The following is a 19,654-nucleotide window of genomic DNA, read 5'->3' as shown; positions in this document are numbered from 1 at the left end:
CACACACACACACACACACACACACACGTATGCATGAACAGACAGGAAGCACACACACACACACACACACCCTCTGAACACTGACCTTTCAAGTGTGCGTGTGTGTTGACCTCTGACTCCTGTTGTCTCGTATCCCATGATGCCTCACTGCCTGACAGACAGAAAACTGCCTCACTGCCTGACAGTAACACAGCTAAAATGATCTCCAGCTCCGATACAACAGTAGTTTACATGAATGATGAGTCATGGTCATCTAATGATATGAATATATAATAGTAGAACAGTTACAGTTTCATACTTTGACTGTGTTTGACTGATTATACTCAAGTATGAGTGGAGGAACATTTTCAATGCAGGAATTTTACTGCAAGTATTATTTTTACTGTGTGATATTCATAGCTGTAGTTTGTTTCTTAGACTTGCAGTCTGGTTCTTGTTTACACTGACTGTTAAAGGAGAAATCCGGTCATTTTTGACCCCATTTTCGTTGTCCTCAGGGTCATCCCGACTTATTAGAAGCAAAAAACCCCACAAAAATTGACGTTGCCTAGCCCGAGATCTGTACCTGCCTGGCAGCCTTCCAGACCCACTCCAATGCTAACCCGTTGGGGCACCGTTATATCTGCTTTCCTGGGACTCAGAAAACAATTCCAAGACCTATGCAACACAGGTTGGGTCCGTACGAGACACCACGGCGCTCGTTTAGCTCAAATAGTGTGGCAAAACGACATAAATATGTGTGTTTTAGCATGAAGTTACTCACCTCAAATCACCCCGTAGACATTAGCAGTAGATAGCCGAGCATCTGTCGTCCCTCCCAGTCACCGCAGAAATGAAAACGTTTTCCTCGTAGTTTTGATTTTGTATCCATAAAGAAACGACCGAGCTGTGCAGTCGTCCTGTCCGTAATAAATCCATGAAGCTGTTACGTCCATATGTATGACTATGTTACAACATAGCAACGATAGCTTCAGCTAGTAACGTGCCGGGTGCTCGTCCATCCCACTCACCGCAGAAACAAAAACGTTTTCCTCGTAGTTTTGATTTTGTATCCATAAAGAAACGATCGAGCAGTGCAATCCTCATGTCCGTAATAAATCCATGAAGCTGTTATGTCCATATGTATGACTATGTTACAACATAGCAACGACTGCTTACAGCTAAACAGTAGCCGAGAGCCAAAAGTCTCGCGCAAGTTCCCGTCTGCCGACGTCCTCACTCTGGAGCTGTTTTCAAGCCAGTAGAGTGACAAACTTCTTTGCATCGAGCAGTGCCGTCATGTCCATATGACAGTGTAACTAGCGCTAGCCTACATAGTAAGATTGCTTAGCCTGTGTGACAGTTGAACCTGCTACAAAGACAACAAATCTCACGCAGTCTCAGTAGGCTAGTTGTGTTGACAGCACGAGTGGGAGTCGCGTGTCGCGTGTGCAGACTGCAGTCTCTCATCAACAGAGTGAGATCAAAGTTCACTGTACTGGCTTGAAAACAGCTCCAGATTGAGAACGGCAGACGGGAACTTGCGCGAGACTTGCATTGTTTTGGCTCTCGGCTACTGTTTAGCTGTAAGCAGTCGTTGCTATGTTGTAACATAGTCATACATATGGACATAACGGCTTCATGGATTTATTACGGACAGGACGACTGCACTGCTCGATCGTTTCTTTATGGATACAAAATCAAAACTACGAGGAAAACGTTTTCGTTTCTGTGGTGAGTGGGACGGACGAGCGCCCGGCACGTTACTAGCTGAAGCTATCGTTGCTATGTTGTAACATAGTCATACATATGGACGTAACAGCTTCATGGATTTATTACGGACAGGACGACTGCACAGCGCAATCGTTTCTTTATGGATACAAAATCAAAACTACGAGGAAAACGTTTTCGTTTCTGCGGTGACTGGGAGGGACGACAGGCGCTCGGCTACTGCTAATGTCTACGGGGTGATTTGAGGTGAGTAACTTCATGCTAGAACACACATATTTATGTCGTTTTGCCACACTATTTGAGCTAAACGAGCGCCGTGGTGTCTCGTACGGACCCAACCTGTGTTGCATAGGTCTTGGAATTGTTTTCTGAGTCCCAGGAAAGCAGATATAACGTGCCCCCATGGGTTAGCATTGGAGCGAGTCTGGAAGGCTGCCAGGCAGGTACAGATCTCGGGCTAGGCAACGTCAATTTTTGTCTGGTTTTTTGCTTCGAATAGTCGGGATGACCCTGGGGACAACGGAAATGGGGTCAAAAATGACCGGATTTCTCCTTTAAGTGAAGCAATGCTGACATCATCAGACCCACGTGGGGAAATCAAATTCTGATGACTAATCACATTTTTAAGTCCATCCATCATCTACTGCTTATCCTGTATTCAGGGCTGCGGGGAGCTGATCCCTACTGTCATTGGGTGAAGCAGGGTACACCTGGACAGGTAACCAGTCTATCACAGGGCTGACATGTAGAGACAGACAGGTAACCAGTCTATCACAAGGCTGACATGTAGAGACAGACAGGTAACCAGTCTATCACAGGGAGACATGTAGAGACAGACAGGTAACCAGTCTATCACAGGGCTATTTTTATATCAAAAGCCAATATTTGATTTCAACCAACTCATGACAACAATCTATCAATATGAATAAAAAATATATATTTCATCATGAAATCACATTCTTAAATGAATAGAATCAGTATATTTTTTTGAAAGGCTAAAAGTCAACAAATAGAGATTAAAGCTGAGTATTTCATTAAATATGAGATAAAACATGTTTGAAATGATTACATCTTTATTTCCTTCAATACATGTCGACTTTTGGACTTTGCAACAAAACAGAAACAATCCAGCCGCCACAGAATCTAATTCTACGATAAACACTATAAATGTAATGGTATGAGTGGAGCTGATCTCCATAAAACACCACATTTAAACAGAAAGAAGGTTTGTGCTGCAGTCTATTAAGAGACGATCGTTTGCTTAACAGTTCACGGCTAGCAGATAAATTGAAGTGCTTTTGAAATCAACGATATAACAAAACACACCGCTATAAATAGACCAACGGCATCAGTCTGAACCAAACTAAACAGCTTCAACATGAAACCCATTCTGTCGTCGTGACGGCGTTTCTGCTCAGAAACACCAACAGATCATCTGACCCTGTTTATATCTTGGTGGTGTATTTGATTCTATTTGGGATGAAAGCATCAGTGACCTGGTTCTTCGTCCTCCTGTGTGCCTGATCATAATGTTCTGATCACAGTCTGCTCTCCACAGACCTCCAGCTCTCATGTCCTCGGCCAACAGGCTCCACATGGGAGCCTCCTGGATGAGCTGCTGCTGGAGATTCAGCTGCATTCATAAAGGAATGGGGAAGCATTCAGTATGCTATGTGGGAAAAGCATGGATTAGCCTACATAGTAACCAGCCCACAAGACCTTGAAATGAAACTACAAAATGTGTTGTAGAACAACACTTGTAGGTGGTTTCTCTCCCAAAATAAAAACATTTTCTGAACTTGCACCACTATGGTTAATGCTTGGATATGCCATAACTAAGATTCAAAGGGTTTATTGTCATCTACACAGAAAAGAAACGTTTCCCTGTACAATGAAATTCTTCGTTCGCTGTCCACAGAATGCCAACAATGGAACATCTAAGTATAAAAAGTGGAGTCATGGTGATGTCGCCCACTGGTTTGCCGACTACGTTCGACATCTTGGCCATCGCCATCTTGGTTTGCAGCCCTCATTGTCTTGTTAATTGACTGTCACCATCTTGGTTTTGTGCAACCAAAAGCTACACGACAGGGTGCAACTAGGTACAACTGGATGCCACCACAGTGTTTCCCCTAGAATTTTTTTCAGGCCCGGTGGTACCCGCCGAAAAAACCTTATACAGACGAGACGCGTGGGATGGTGTACTGGTGCAGTTGGATTAAGTCAGGTGGCACAGCAAGCAGTCTGCAATTCTGCAATTATTATATTTGCATTCAACATTTTTGTTCAACCAGAGTGTATTCAAGGTTTTCAAGGATTCAAGGGGAGAGTGACTTATTAAGGTGCCGGTTGATGGAAATGATCCAAAATTAGGGGCTGGAAAAATATGTCTGGAAAATGATGAGCATCACATTAATAGCTACAGATACTGTAAAACACTATAACGATATATGAGTGCATATATTGTCTTATTTTATCAAGTAAAATATAAGTTATAGGTTTACTCAACAGCCTGATAGTTCATAGAAATTCAGGTAGAAATAGGTTAACTCAGAGTTCCACAGCTTATCAAAAACAATCCTTATTTTATTAACATAGGCTGCCTAAGGGCGCGATCAGTAGCGTGCCTCGGCACGATTGCCCCAGGGGGGTCCCCCGCGGCTTTGCATTCACACTGCTCCAGCCCAAACGGGCTTTGGCCCGTTAGCCGGTTGTACAAACGTCATCACGTCCTAATACTACACACGCATGGCTTGATGTTGTTTTGAAGGAGCGCCGTCTCTGCATATATTTATATTAAACACTCGACCTGCATCAGCGAATGTGCGCACGAGCGGATCTGTGCGAGCAGGCAGCGCGAGGAAAGCGGATTTTGGACGGAGAAACACAGCGGCATTTTTCTTATAAATGCACCGGTCCGGTTCCGGTACCGGTCCGGTTCCGCTCACACCACGAGTCTAGAGTGCAACAGCTTGTCAAAATACAGTGTCAACTTTCCGTGTTTTCAAAGTAGAAAGCGGCATCGTGGTGGTTTGACGAGGCGGAACGGCATCAGAACAATATCAAGCGTGTAAAGTACACGAAGAAGAACGTAGCGGGAGCGCGCGGCGAGGATTGTTGCGGCCGCGCATCTTGCGGAGCAAGTCTACTGTGCTGCGCGGAGGCGCTCCTAATGTAAATGATTATTGATTTATGAATGAATTGATAGGTAGCTTATTTTTGGCGTATTGATATTTTTTTTTTGGCCTGGCCAGGCCTGTACAATGGTAGGGGAAACACTGCACCATTGGATTTTGTCCGTCACCATTTTCAAATCTCTGCAGTAGTGAGGTCTGGTTAGCAAGGCTGTGGTCACGAAGCATTGTTAGCAAGGCCGTGGTAGCGATGCCTTGGTAGCTAAGCATTGTTAGCAAGGCTGTGGTAGTCAAGCATTGTTAGCAAGGCTCTGCTAGAAGAGCATTGTTAGCAAGGCCGCGGTAGCGGAGCATTGCTAGCAAGGCCATGGTAGCGAGGCCGTGGTAGCGGAGCAGTGTTCGCAAGGCTGTGGTAGCAAGGCCGTGGTAGCGGAGCATTGCTAGCAAGGCCATGGTAGCGAGGCCGTGGTAGCGGAGCAGTGTTCGCAAGGCTGTGGTTGCGAAGCAATGCTCCGCTACCACGGCCTTGCAACCATGGATGGTTGCGAGGCCGTGGTAGCGGAGCTTTGTTAGCAAGGCCGTGGTAGCGGAGCATTGTTAGCAAGGCCATGGTTGCGAGGCCGTGGTAGCGGAGCATTGTTAGCAAGGCCGTGGTAGTGAGGCCGTGGTAGCGGAGCATTGTTAGTGAGGCCATGGTTGCGAGGCCGTGGTAGCGGAGCATTGTATGCAAGGCCGTGGTAGCGAGGCTGCGGCTGCGGTAGCAACCTGTCAATTGCGAGGTCCCCGCCCTATCTCACTCTAAATGGACCATATTTTTACTAAATGAACATCATGCTGGATTGAAAAGGAGAAAAGCCAATGCAATTTTTCCATTGAATTGTTTTAATTGCAAAAAATAAACTTTGGCATATAATTATGATACTTACACATTTTGTGTCGTGTATCTAAACAAAAACACAAACCACACTGACTTCAACGGGAAGTGAAACGGACTCATTTTCAGGTTTCTGGGCTAAATCTTAAAGGCTTAATTCCTACACAGCACTTTCACATTCATCCTAAGGAATAATGTAATTATTTGCTCCTAAATCAATTTGAGTTTGTTTTCTGACGTAAGGCAGGCCACTTCCATCCATCAGAACAGTTGATTACTGGCTCCCCACTTGAGGACCACCGTTAGTCTTGAAGCCAAAGCCAATTCATTGGAGATGATGATTAGATGTTGGGTGGTGCATTAAGAGGCGTTTGGAGGTTTATTGCACCACATGGAGCCTCATTAACAGCCTTCAGGGCCAGATCCACATGGGGTAGACGCAGACAAATTACAGTGGCAGCCGAACATTAACCCACGTTGGTCACTACAGACATGCTGCTTGGGTCAGCAGTTAACCGGGCTTAGCAACACCATGCTGTGAAACAAATTGTTGTTTGCTGTCTTATCTGTGAAGATTCTCAGTCATACCCAAGACTACCTGAGTCTTTTGTATTATGTTTAACAGTTTACCTATCTGCCCAGCAGCAATGGGTGGAAAATAAGGTAAATCACATGTCTCTTGTTTAATGTTCTTTAGTACTTTGTCTATTTTCAAAAAAGAAACATAAAACATTTTATTTTAGCTAGAAAAAGGGAATTAAATGAAGAGATGAAAAAAATTTAAAATAAAAAATAAAGCAAATTAAATTCAAGGATAAGCTTGTTGTCATCCATAACTTCTTGACATGACTATCTCTAAACATACAGTGTAGATATATCTGGGCATATTTAAAAGGATCAATATCCGCTAAGTAAACCCAACCAATGCAGATCCTCTTTTCTCAACTCAACTGGGTTTTTATTTTTGTAGTCCCCACAAATTCCAACAGTGACACCTCTTCTTTTTTTCTTCACGTCATTTTCAGACATCACGTTCTATAGATAACCTTTCATTCATATCATATTAATAATTAAAGCTCATAACTGTCATATGCTAACTGATCCACATACCAGAAGGGCCTGGTTCAGTCGGCCACAGCTGTTGTTCCTCTGTGCCAGATACATAATTAATACTTAATACTTAATACTTCCACTGTAACCAGTATCGGGCTGCCAGTGAACCAGTGCTGCAGACCACCTCCTCTATGAATCTAGAAACCAGGTGTTTACATAGCACAGTGTCACGGTCTCCCAGGGCAACAGTCACATTGTAGCTCCTCCCACGGCTGAGAAACTGATTCCTGATCAGTTACAGACTGATGGACACGAAATAAAAACATGGCTCTAAATAAATAAAGACGTCCTTTAAAGGATCCGCCGTCTCTTCTCGTCATCCTCGATGATGATGATGATGATGATGATGATGATGATGATGATGATGATTGGGACCGGCTCCCCATCTCCTTTTCTTCCTTCTTTTCCTCTCCTCTCATTTCGCCTCCTTGTGTCCTCTCCTTCCTCTGTTACTTTTCTTTTCACCCTCTCCTCCTACTTTTTTATTTTCCTTGCCGAGGCTCTTTCATCTTCATCTCCTTCTCTTCCTCATCTCTCCCCTCTTCTAGTTTTGTTTCCTTCCATTTATGCTCCTATTTTTCTCCTTTCCTCATTTCCACATTTCCTTTTATCCTTCTCTCCCTTTCCGTTCACCTTCCTCTCCTTCTCGTCTCATTGATTCCTCTGCCTTCCTCGTCCCCTTTTGTTCTTTCTCTCCTAGTCTCCTCCCCTCTTCTTCTTCTTTTGTTTCCTCTTCTTTCTCCTTGTGTCCTCACACTTTCATCCTCATCTCCTCCCAAGTTCTATTTCTTGCTGGTTTCCTCTCCTTGTTTCCTTCCCTAGGTCCTTTCCTTTCATCATCTTCATCCCCTCCTTTCCTCTTCCTCATCTTCTTTGTTTCCCTAGTTTCCTATCATGTGTCCTCTGAGCTTTTTTCTTTTCTTTGTTTCCTTTCATCTTCCTCTCTTGGTTCATCTCCTTCATTCCCACCTGTCATAGGTTCCTCTCCTCCTCCTTGTGTTTCATCCTAAGCTCCTTGTCTTCTGTCCTAGTTTTCTCTCTTCCACTTCACCTTTATCTCCTCCTAGTCATCCTCTCCTTTCCCTGTCCTTGTTTCCTCTTCTCCGCTTTCTCTCCTCTTCTTATAATTTCCTCCTCTCCTTGTTTCATCTCCTTGTTTCCTTATCCCTCCTAGTGTTCAGTTACAGACCACTCTCTGGAATTCACACACACACACACACACACACACACACACACACACACACACACACACACACACACACACACACACACACACACACACACATGCCTGAAGAACTCTCCCCTCCCCCTCACTGGTTAAAAGTGTGTGCACAAAGAGGAGAGGAAGGTAGGAAAGGAAACAGAAAACATGGAAAAGGATAGAGGAAGGAAAGAAGGAAGAATCGGAGAAACAAAGGAGGGAAGGGAAGAAAGAAAGGATGCAGCATAGGAAGGAAGGAGTTAATGAAGGATGGAAGCTCTCCTCTCCCTGCTGACTCTTCAAGTGCACATTTACAGTGTGCGCACACACATTCACACACAATGGAGTGCTGAGGTGGAGGAGTGATGTGTGTGTGTGTGCGTGTGTGTGCGTGTGAGCTGCGAGCCCTGTGATTGGACGAGCCCGGCTAGCTGCACCAGCAGCCGAAAGAAGACGGGAACAGAGGAGGAGAGGGAGGCTGCAGAGAGAGCAGAGAATACAAAGAGCATGCGAGTGTGTGTGTGTGTGTGTTTGCTGAACGCTAGCTGATGTGTGTGTGTGTGTGTTTGCTGCACACTAGCTGATCTGTGTGTGTGTGTGTGTGTGTGACATACAGAGGTGTGTGTGTGAGTGTAGAGGAGGAAACTGGAGCTCTCTCTCTCCCTTTCTGTGGACTACCTCGTTATTGCTGGGAGCTGATAGCCTGGCCTGGCCCGGGTCGGTCCAGTTGGGACCTGGTCCTGGTGATGGAGCGGTTCCTGGCCCTGCTGCGCCTCCTGGGCAGGAGGAGAGGGAGGAGGTACCGAGCGGATGACGATTACCAGGAAGGATACGAAGACGTTTACTACTACACTAGCAAGTACAACACACACCTACTGAGTGAGTGAGTCCTATAGAGAAACACTGGAGAGAGAGAGGCTTTGTGTTTTTGTGCTGCTGTAAGAGAGCGACTTATCAACAGATTATCAGAAGTGTGTGTGTGTGTGTGTAAGGTCTTGTATTATAGATGAAGGTCGTTAGCGAAGTGCTGCTCGGTTACACACACACACTCAGATATCCAGGTGACAGGTTGGCCAGGTGGTTTGTGGGTAATAACAAGGGAGGAAGTGGAAAGGAATGTGGACAATGTTAACACATCCACACACACACACACACACACACACACACACACACACACACACACACACACACACACACACACACACACACACACACACACACACACATCTTTCTGATTGTTGCTTTCGGTTTGTTTTTATTAATGTATCATCTCTTGCTTTATTTCCGTACAGTTTCTGGTTTTGTTGTCTGTTGTGCTGCTGTTCTCCTGGTTCTGGTCCAGGTTCTCTTTTGGAATCCAGCAAAATGTGTGTTGAAGTGAGAATGTCGTGTGCACTGCATTTATAAGAGCAACCAACGTAATCTTCAGTAGCATCTTTTTCTGCAATATATATTGCAAAGAGTCATTCGTTCTCCAGAACTAATGTATTCATACTCATGGTTGTATCCGTGTGAAACACCCAAACAGCATGCAGGCTCCGTGTTTCAAGCTCCTCCCACTAATGGCGGTTGCTCTGAGAGCCCCGTTCTCGCCCGCGGGCGGAGGGTGAAGCGAGACCGAAGGAGGCGGCGAGGTCAAGGCCTTTAACACCACCTCATGAAGCCGCTGGCAATGCAAACAAATGAAACCCATACCTCCATAGCGTCACAGATAGAATACACCCCTTTACATTAAAAACAAGCAATCTTAAATAAGGCCATCATAAATCATCAGTGCGTGAATAAAGTAAAAATAGCAGACCTTGTAATTTACTCAAAGCTGATCTTCACTTAATGTTACAGATTGATTCTCTTCTTGTGACCGTAGTCTGCATAGAAGAAGTGGGCGTTGACATCGGGGCTTGGAGTTCAGCATTTTGGCTGTCACCATCAGGAAGTGACCATATTTGAAATCAAACAAATGTCGCTCAGCAAAGTCCAGACTCTTCTCTGTTCTGGTCCTCAGTGGTGGAACGAACTCCCGACTAATGTCAGGACAGCTGAGTCACTGCCATCTTCCGAAAAAGGCTCAAGACTCACCTGTTCAGACTTCACCTCGACTCTACATAGCATGACCCACTAACAACCCCCCCCCCCCCCCCAAAAAAAAAAAAACCTTACCTATAGCACTCTGATCTTAGCGCTGTTGCTCTTGAAGTACTACTTTACTCAGATCAGGACCTAACACTTGTTCTATTTTTTTAGCTCTTACTTTATCGGCAATGATACGTTGTGGTTTCTTTGTTTCCTTCTTTTGACAAATGTACTTATTGTAAGTCGTTTGGACAAAAGCGTCTGCTAAATGACCTAAATGTAAATGTAAATGTAAATGTAAATGTAAATGTAAATATTTGGGCTGCGGAGGAGCGACGGATGGATCTGATAAAGACATCAAAGCAGCCCCCCAAGCAGCACCCTTACTGGGTCTGGATTCATCTGGATTCTGGTGGGAATCTGCTAACAAAGTCAGCTTCATAATGCAAGGTCAACTTTACAGCTAAGTGTTAAAGTCATCTTAGTAGCTATCTGCATTGGTAGCGTGGTAGAGACCTGTCAATCAGCAGGTAAGCCCCGCCCCCTAAAGCATCCCCTGCTTTCTGGTCTGGTGGACTCTAAATGGACCATAATGGACTAAATGAACATCATGCTGGATTGAAGAAGACTTGAAACTAGAGATTGAGACCATAAACTCATGTTTACAATGTTTACTGAGATAATACATCAAGAGAGAAATAGTTTCTCATAGACTTCTATACAACCAGAGAGGAGTCGCCCCCTGATGGCCCAAAGGGAGACTGCAAGTTTAAGGCTCTTCAGCGTTGGCTTCACGTTTCCGACCTGGAGGTTGACACCTGATTGTGACTCATACCAGGGAAAAGAAAGAGAAAGGTGCCTCTGCTAACATCAGGGGAAATTATTATATTTTGACAAACTCCCAAATGACGCTCATCAGAGGCACCGTGTGGAGTTTCTGTTCATTAGCAGTGGAACAAGTGTTTTGAGATTCAGTTCACATCTGGACTGTGATCCAGATGTTGGATTCTGCTTTGAATGTGTTTCCTGTTTCAGTTCGACTGTTACCGATGATGTTTAGTTCTGGTGTGTGTATTCTGTCGTGTTATACATGCTGTTCTTGATTCTGGTTGGTTTGGGTTGTTGTGTTGTATTAAACAGGAAGTGATGTCAGAGATGAACAGTAGGAACCAGGATGTGTTGTCAGCTTCTTACACCTTCAGTCCTCTTTAGCACGCCGGGTTATTTGAAGCACACGATGGAGGTGTTTGTCATATGTGAAGTGAACCAACACTGAATACTACAATACCCATGAGCCTCATTAGCCTCTGCTATGGAAAAGACGTTAGCTGTGTGTTGATGCAGTCAGGCATCAAACTCTGCAATATGTTGAAATGTTGGATGTATCATCAACCTGCAGAGCTCCGTGTTCAACTTCAACCTGCTCCAACAGGACTGAGATCAGACCTGAGACGTCCCTGCTCAGTGGGAGTTGTAGTCTCCTCAACATGTCACGTCTTGCACCTCTGACTTGTTTGCTTGCCTTTTCAGCTCGACCACGCTGCTTCTCCACTAATGAACCAGTCCAACTCACAGCATCCCTATCAGCTGTTGTTCTTTAGATTTTAGAGTCGCAGGTCAAAAGCAGAACCAGCGAGGGTTCTACACACACTTTAACCATAATGGCTCAAAAAATCACGACAGAGTAATTATGACTTTTTAATTATTAGCCTAAATTTGAAGAAAAACTTGCATACTTTGTTGTTGCATACATACGTTTTTACAAATACCTACATTTTCATATTAACTAAGTTTTCTAATAACCAACTCTAATTAAGTCTGAAACTTAGTCTACAAATAAGTAAGTCTGTAAATAACTAGACTAAAATAAGTGCAAATAATCATCTCAGCAAATAACAAAGTTTGAAACGAATTATGTCTGAAACTAAGTTTGCAAATAACTTGGTTTACAAATTACAAGTGTAAAGTAAATGTGTGTGTAAGTAAGTAAATGTATTCATTTAGTGCAGCCATAACAATCACAGGCAGAAATCGTGTATCTGGAGCCTTTTTATGGGTGAACTCTGGCTCACGTCTCCGTCTGACTCCCTCCAGAGAGGAATCTGCCGTATTGAACTCACCGTAAAGACCGGCCCTCGCTGTCCACTCAGCTGTTGACAATGAATATAAAGTGGTGGTGAGCTGCGAGCAAACGAGGACCAGGATTCACTTTGGTATAAACATCACAACACTTGGTCATTTGTGCAGAAATGTGATTATTTTTGCTGCTGAAAAGCCCCAAAATGCTTTCATGCCAACATGTTTGTGAATCTTTGTGAAAGTAAAAAATCACGTTTGATTTAAAATAATAACTGACACTTTATTATTCCTACTGTATATGAATGTGTGTGTGTGTGAGAGTGTGTGTGTGTGTGTGAGTGTGTGAGAGAGAGAGAGTGTGTGTGTGTGTGTGAGAGAGAGTGTTTAGCACAGCGTGTGATTCTATATGAAGGCACTTTAAGGCCGGTTGACTGACCCAGACACACACACAGTCTTCAGGCCATCCTCGTGTGATTCTAGTGTTTCTGCTTCTAGTGGGCCGTTGGTCTGGTTCGTCCTATTTAACCTGCTCACGTGTCACTTCCAGGTTTCATCCAGTATCCTGCAGTTAAAGGTTGAGTATAATATTCAGAAACACGTTCTGTTATATGATTTGAAATCCTCGTAACATGCCGATAGCAATCAATACATTAAGAAAGTAAAAAAATGTCATCCTTGGCCGTGGCAGGACTGTAAAAAAACCTGTCCAATCAAAAGAGTTGAGCTGGAGCCTGTCTGTCAATGCTTACTTACAAAACATTCATTTTGTTGCCTAAACCTACCTGAACGTAGTTATTTGAAGCCCAGCCATGACATTTTTCCTGAACCTAACTTTTGATTTTTTATTTGCACATCGTCGTCCTATCTGACGTCCTGTCTGTTGTCGCGTCTGAAGTCCTGTCTGGCGTCCTGTCTGACGTCCTGTCTGTCCTCCTGTCTGTCCTCCTGTCTGTCGTCCTTTCTAGCGTCCTGTCTGACGTCCTGTCTGTCCTCCTGTCTGTCGTCCTGTCTGAAGTCCTGTCTAACGTCCTGTCTGTCGTCCTGTCTGTTATCCTGTCTGACGTCCTGCCTGCCGTCCTGTCTGTCGTCCTGTCTGTCATCCTGTCTGACGTCCTGTCTGTCATCCTGTCTGTCGTCCTGTCTGTCATCCTCTCTCCCGTCCTGCCTATCTCCCATCTGTCGTCCTGTCTGACGTCCTGTCTGTAATCCTCTCTGCTGTCTGTCTGACGTCCTGTCTGTCATCCTGTCTGACATCCTGCCTGTCGTCCTGCCTGTCGTCCTGTCTGCCGTCCTGTCTGAAGTCCTGTCTGTCGTCCTGCCTGTCGTCCTGTCTGACATCCTGTCTGTCATCTTCTCTGTCATCTTCTCTGTCGTCCTGTCTGTCATCTTCTCTGTCGTCCTGTCTGTCATCTTCTCTGTCGTCCTGTCATTTCTGTCGTCCTGTCATGTCCATGTGCATGAATTTCAATTTCATTGCTATTTCTTATACTACCATAAGCCGGTACGTACCTTAAGGTTGGGCTGATTTCCAGTTTCACCGGTCCGGTTCGGTGTACGGAACTAAACCGGTTTTATTTATGCAAACCGGTTGAACGATCATTTGTCCTTATGACACGTTCTGGAAAATAAAAAACGAAAAGCGACCCGTGGCGAAGGTGTCCCGCCACTAAATCCAATGTGTCTTTCATAAGTAATAAGCAGCAATAATGACAAGTGATTAAAATAATACTGGGTTTATTTATAAACAGATCGGCGAGTGTCCGAGTCGGCCGGTGCGCAAATTGCAGCTGCAAACACTCACAATATGTTGATTGGTGTGAATTTCCGTTATCGGGTAACAAAAAGTAAAGTGATACCAGTATCGTTAATTATCATTTTAAGTTTCAAGCATATTTTGATGATTTGGTGAATTATTGTGTTGTAGTTTTGGGAGTCAAACAAACAATTGTGTCACTCATGTGAGTTGTGTTGGCTCCAAAGCGACTTGTTTTCCGAAGGTCATTTGTCGAGACAATTCTTTTTGACAAATGTATTTATTTTTTTGTTATTGAAATTAAATATTATAATATGTTCCTCTTTTAAATGTGAGGACCTGGCTGTTATGATTGGTCATGTGACCATCCTGCCACGTTAAACACATTTAATATGTTTACGATGTAGCATAACCCTCTGACTGCATATTGATGCAAAACTACAAACAAATATAACGGTTGTAAAAATCCATATGGCTAGTTCTGCAGATCACTGCATGATCTTGATGATTTTAAAACAGAGTTCACAGTTCATAGGTCAAAGCTGTCACTGTGAGGAGGTGACATCACTGCCTCCATCAGTAATGTCACCTCTGTCATAAGCAGACAGCTGCCTCTGAGTCTGTCTGCTCTGCCATCTTCTCTGCACACTGGCTGATCTCATTACGTGTTGAAACATTAGGATACATAAATTTGCACATCAATGAAGTGAAATGATGTCGACTGTTCTACAGAGTTCAGATCGCTGTGGTTCTCAGCAGTCATGTGTTATGTGAAGCTTGTTGACATGGAAAAATGTTGCTAATTAATGCTTTAAAGGAGGATTTCATTAGCATAACCGGCCCTGTGTTCAACATGATGGAGATTAAACCAGTAGCTGAAGGGAGGAGTTACTTTTAGATTTTTTATTATAAATTATTCTTCTGATTATGGTCAAATCGAGCAACTAAAGACAATCTGTTAAGGCAAAAAACATATTGGTGTTACCCCTGGAGGCATTCATATGCTTTCTACAACTTTATTATTATAAACCTTCTCCTTCCCGGTTTTCCACAGCAAAACGTTCATCTCAATTAGGATATCTCCACTATTTCTTTAATTATCATACCTTTAATATTTTCAGAGATATTTAACATTTTCTATGAAAATGTTCCCTTCGTACCCTTGACATTAATTTTTAGTAATGGTCAACTTTTCTAGGACATTGAAGGAAGAAGTGTTTCACTAGACTCCTGCAGCTTAAGCTAAATAAACTCAAATGAATGAACTAAGCTGAAAACATTTTTCTGTTTTATAAAACTCTTTTTTTTAACCTGTGCCATCCGACAAGCTAGCAAGTATGAAACCACGACATGGACTGTTGTATCACACACACACACACACACACACACACACACACACACACACACACACACACATATATATATATATATTATATACACATAATACAAATATTAACATTAGAAATGATAATCAATCAATAAATGAAAGGACATAAACACAACACCATATCACGACCACACAACAACATCAATGATAATACTTAAATACCTTAACTGAAGTAAAGTTTTGAATTCAGGACTTTTACTTGCAGTTGAGTTTTTTTCCCCACAGTGTGGTATTAGTACTTCTACTACAGTAAAGGATCTGAGTACTTCTTCTACCACTGACTATTTTAGTAGCATTACCTGCTGTCATTTTGATGTTTTGGTTTTAGGAGTAGTTATAATAGTTTTTGTATTATAGAGCCTTCTACAGCTGATGTCAGGATTACGTCACAAAGGAATGCCTGCATGCAAACAGGAATCCCCCCACAGTAGTTACACAAAATATCATATTGCTGTGTGTATGTGTTTTATCAAAGAAGTTGAGTTCCAAATTGAAATTTGATCACATGACTTTGAGGTAAAATGAACTGTGATCCGAGGTTGCGGTGAGCTTCTCTATAATCGGTTCAAAGATGGAGAGGAAACATCGCTAATAAGCTAAAAGAACAAGTGGTGACCAGCTGTGTTGTTCATGCTCGTCTGTTATACGTTTGTTTGAGCTGCTCTAAAGTGTTCAGTCCAGTCGGACGTGTCTCTTCATGAGAACATGAGATTCCTATATGTGTTAAGAACGGTTGGATAATGGATTTTTTTAATTAAAAGATTGCAGTGTGTGAGAGTTAACATTAACCGGCTCTATTCATCTGCTGGTTCCACTGATTCCAACTGAACTCATTTTGAAGTTTGCTGACGACACTGTTGTGGTCAGCCTTCCTGAAGTCCAGGATCCGGGTCGGTGGTGGTGGACTTTGTGGTTTGGTGTGATGAGTCCCCAGGTAGCACCCTGCCTACTGTTGTAAATGGTGCAGATATTGATCTTGTGGATATCTACAACTCTCTGGGTATTGGGTATCTTGACAACAAACTGTGTTTTGACTCCCATGTTGGTGCCACATCTAAAAAGGTCCAGCAAAGACTTTATTTTGGAAGAAGAATTAACTCTTTTAACATATCTACTGAGATGATGACTTTTTTTTATAGAAGTTTTATTGAATTAGTTTGAACCTTTGTATAACTGCGTGGTTTAAAATCTAAATAAAGACAGGAAGCCTTAAGTTGGCCAGTAAGATCTCAGGGGGGAGTCACATTTACAATGGGCCGGTCCATAGAATGGATGATGCTATACTGGATGACTGACTGTGACTGCTCTCAGCTCGGCGTTTCAGGGCTTCAGTCTGCAGGACTAAGAGGCTCCTTCATCCGAAGGCTATAGAGATACTTAATAGCACTCTTGCTGCATACACACCAGACACTTTGTACTCAGCTCCACTTCCCAGTCCTCTGCACATTTGTACAGTTGCACATTGTCGTTCTGGTGCTGTATGAATGTCCATTCCTGCGCTCTGTGAACTGATTGTAATGGTGTTGATGCCATTGTCTTCTGTATGTTGTTGGTATGCGAACCCCGGCTGCAACAAGATTCTCTCCTGGTGGATACTAAAGATGACATGAAGAAACCATTAGAGAGATGAGGATAAAACGTTAATAGGCATTCAATGATGGATGTTCCCTTTTCTATGCATGCTTGGTTTCTCTATCAGTGTGTCGGCTAGTCATTTAGTCAGCGTTCAGCCAAGCTGCTCCCGTTGGTAAACATTAAAGGAACACTTCACTGGTGGAAACAGGAATCTGTATTGAAAGCGGGTCATATAAGTAGTCGAAATATAAACTAAATTTCGAATTTGGTGCCTTCTTTATTAAGAAAAGGCAGAAGGCTTTTTGGCGCATGTGGATGAAAGACAACAACTCCCACAATGCACAGCACCGCAGCTTCCAAGTAAGATGGCGGATGTTCCTTTAGTTTCTGCAAGTGAGGTCCAACCACTGGTCTGTAACAGGTCTGTAGTCTCAGTGGGTCCCACCACTGGTCTGTGACAGGTCTGTAGTCTCAGTGGGTCCCACCACTGGTCTGTGACAGGTCTGTAGTCTCAGTGGGTCCCACCACTGGTCTGTGACAGGTCTGTAGTCTCAGTGGGTCCCACCACTGGTCTGTGACAGGTCTGTAGTCTCAGTGGGTCCCACCACTGGTCTGTGACAGGTCTGTAGTCTCAGTGGGTCCCACCACTGGTCTGTGACAGGTCTGTAGTCTCAGTGGGTCCCACCACTGGTCTGTGACAGGTCTGTAGTCTCAGTGGGTGCTGCCCCCTGTAGGCGGATTGAAAACATGAGGAAGTAGTTTTGTAGTCTTACGGTACCCCCTCTAACCAAAGAACCTCCGATGATGCAACATGACGATATTTGCGTCATCAGAGGCTCTTTTTCAGAATAGAAACATGGAGATCTCTGTCTCTGGGGAAAATGGGGGAATGATGCACGACCATTCAAACATACTACCGGGTTTCTAACCATACAAAGCTTCATGCAAATGGGTGAAGTATCCCTTTAACTTTACTAAGTAACTCACGGCCCAATTTTGTATTTTTTTGCCACAACAAGACAACACTAGACAGTGTTTGCAAAATGCTTCTGCCTCCGGCTCGACCTCGCCCATCCAGATACCCCATCATGTTAATTAAAGGAAAACATCACCGCATTTCCATACTGAACTATGTTCTGCTCTGATGTTAGACGAGGTGATACATACCTCCCTCTCCTCTGTGCGTGCACTAAATGGCTCTTGAGCGCACTCCGCGCAGCGCTAGCATGTAGCTTGTCCTTAGGATCCAAAGGGGGGTGAAGTTAGAAGCGACCAAGCACTTCCACGTTGTCCCTATTTAAATACGGTTACGTGAGTAGTTACACGACCCAAGTTTGGTTACACAAAATGAAAGATGCTAATTTTTCTAAGCGGATAACAACGATAACTATATAGTATGGCGGAATAACAACTGGAAGCACTTCGACGTTGGCGCAGTAATATCATCACTCCGCTCCCCCTCTTACTTCCGTCAATAGAACCTACGTGACCTGCACGCCGTCGCCTGCACTACCTGTAGTAGTTTGTGCACAGTTGAGGAAGCATCAGGTTGTAGTAAGATAGTTTGTGAACAATCAAACATCATGGTTATAACGTGCATCGTACAGGGTTGTGAAAACAAGCAGAAGGTATATAGTCCCGTCATGTTTTGAGTGATGATATTACTGCGCCGACGTCGAAGTGCTTCCAGTTGTTATTCCGCCATACTATATAGTTATCGTTGTTATCCGCTTAGAAAAATTAGCATGTTTCATTTTGTGTAACCAAACTTGGGTCGTGTAACTACTCACGTAACCGTATTTAAATAGGGACAACGTGGAAGTGCTTGGTCGCTTCTAACTTCACCCCCCTTTGGATCCTAAGGACAAGCTACATGCTAGCAAATTAGCGCTGCGCGGAGTGCGCTCAAGAGCCATTTAGTGCACGCACAGAGGAGAGGGAGGTATGTATCACCTCGTCTAAGATCAGAGCAGAACATAGTTCAGTATGGAAATGCGGTGGTGTTTTCCTTTAACAGACAAGGGGTGCTCGTTGTAGCATTAGGCTACTATTGGCAGTAGTAGTAGTAATTAGTAAAGACACTTCACGTCAGTAAATATTGACAAATCAACTAAGAAATGTTTGTTTCAGTCTTTTTAGGGAACTTGTTGACAATAAAATAATCCCTAATAACACCAAGAGTTTAAATATATGTATTTATAATTCCATGTTTATACCTAGAGTAGAGCATCCAGCCGAGTCTGAGTCCAGCTGATAATTTAAAGTGTTCTCAGTTTGTTGATGACAGAACTATTGGATTGTACCATCTGGCCCTCACACACTTGAAGTTGAAATCCGACTGTGACTGTTCGCACTAATTAAAGGTTTACACATCCGTCCTCTCCTCTTCGTCTCTGGAACGGTGTTATTATCACCATTAGTGTGTGTGTGTGTGTGTGTGTGTGTGTGTGTGTGTGTGTGTGCTTGCATAAGGAGATGTCACGGTGACTCAAACCCACGTGTTTAACTTTACATGCTAAACACACACTGTCAGTGCTCTGATTTGGACATTTTGAAACGCTGGAGGCTGTGATGATAACCTGTGGTGTGTGTGTGTGTGTGCGCGTGTGTGTGTGTGCACGTGTGTGTGTGTGTGTGCGCGTGCGTTCGTGTGTGCGTGTGTGTGTGTGTGTGTGTGAACACTTCTTTCATCTCTCAGAATCACTCTTTGTACGGTGCAGGGTTGCTCTCTTCCCCTCAATTATTCATCAGCTTG

General features: G+C 43.6%; 1 protein-coding gene across 5 annotated transcripts in view; it reads left to right on the top strand.

The window, feature by feature from the left end:
* grip1 (glutamate receptor interacting protein 1) overlaps positions 1-19,654 on the top strand; it is an 82,355-nt gene that overhangs the window by 24,435 nt on the left and 38,266 nt on the right. For 2 of the 5 annotated variants that reach the window (XM_084039190.1, XM_084039189.1), the window contains exon 1: positions 8,701-8,911. The exons of 1 other annotated variant lie outside the window; for it this stretch is intronic. In XM_084039190.1, coding sequence (XP_083895316.1) covers positions 8,779-8,911 — 133 coding nt within the window. In that variant the 5' untranslated portion in view covers positions 8,701-8,778. Of the gene's footprint in view, positions 1-8,697; positions 8,912-19,654 lie in introns of those variants that run through there. 2 more of the 5 variants (XM_084039191.1, XM_084039192.1) reach the window with 2 other exon arrangements.

This window comes from Eutrigla gurnardus (genome assembly GCF_963514095.1).
Source record: "Eutrigla gurnardus genome assembly, chromosome: 21".
Lineage (NCBI taxonomy): Eukaryota > Metazoa > Chordata > Actinopteri > Perciformes > Triglidae > Eutrigla > Eutrigla gurnardus.
This window is presented reverse-complemented; position numbering and strand designations above follow the sequence as displayed.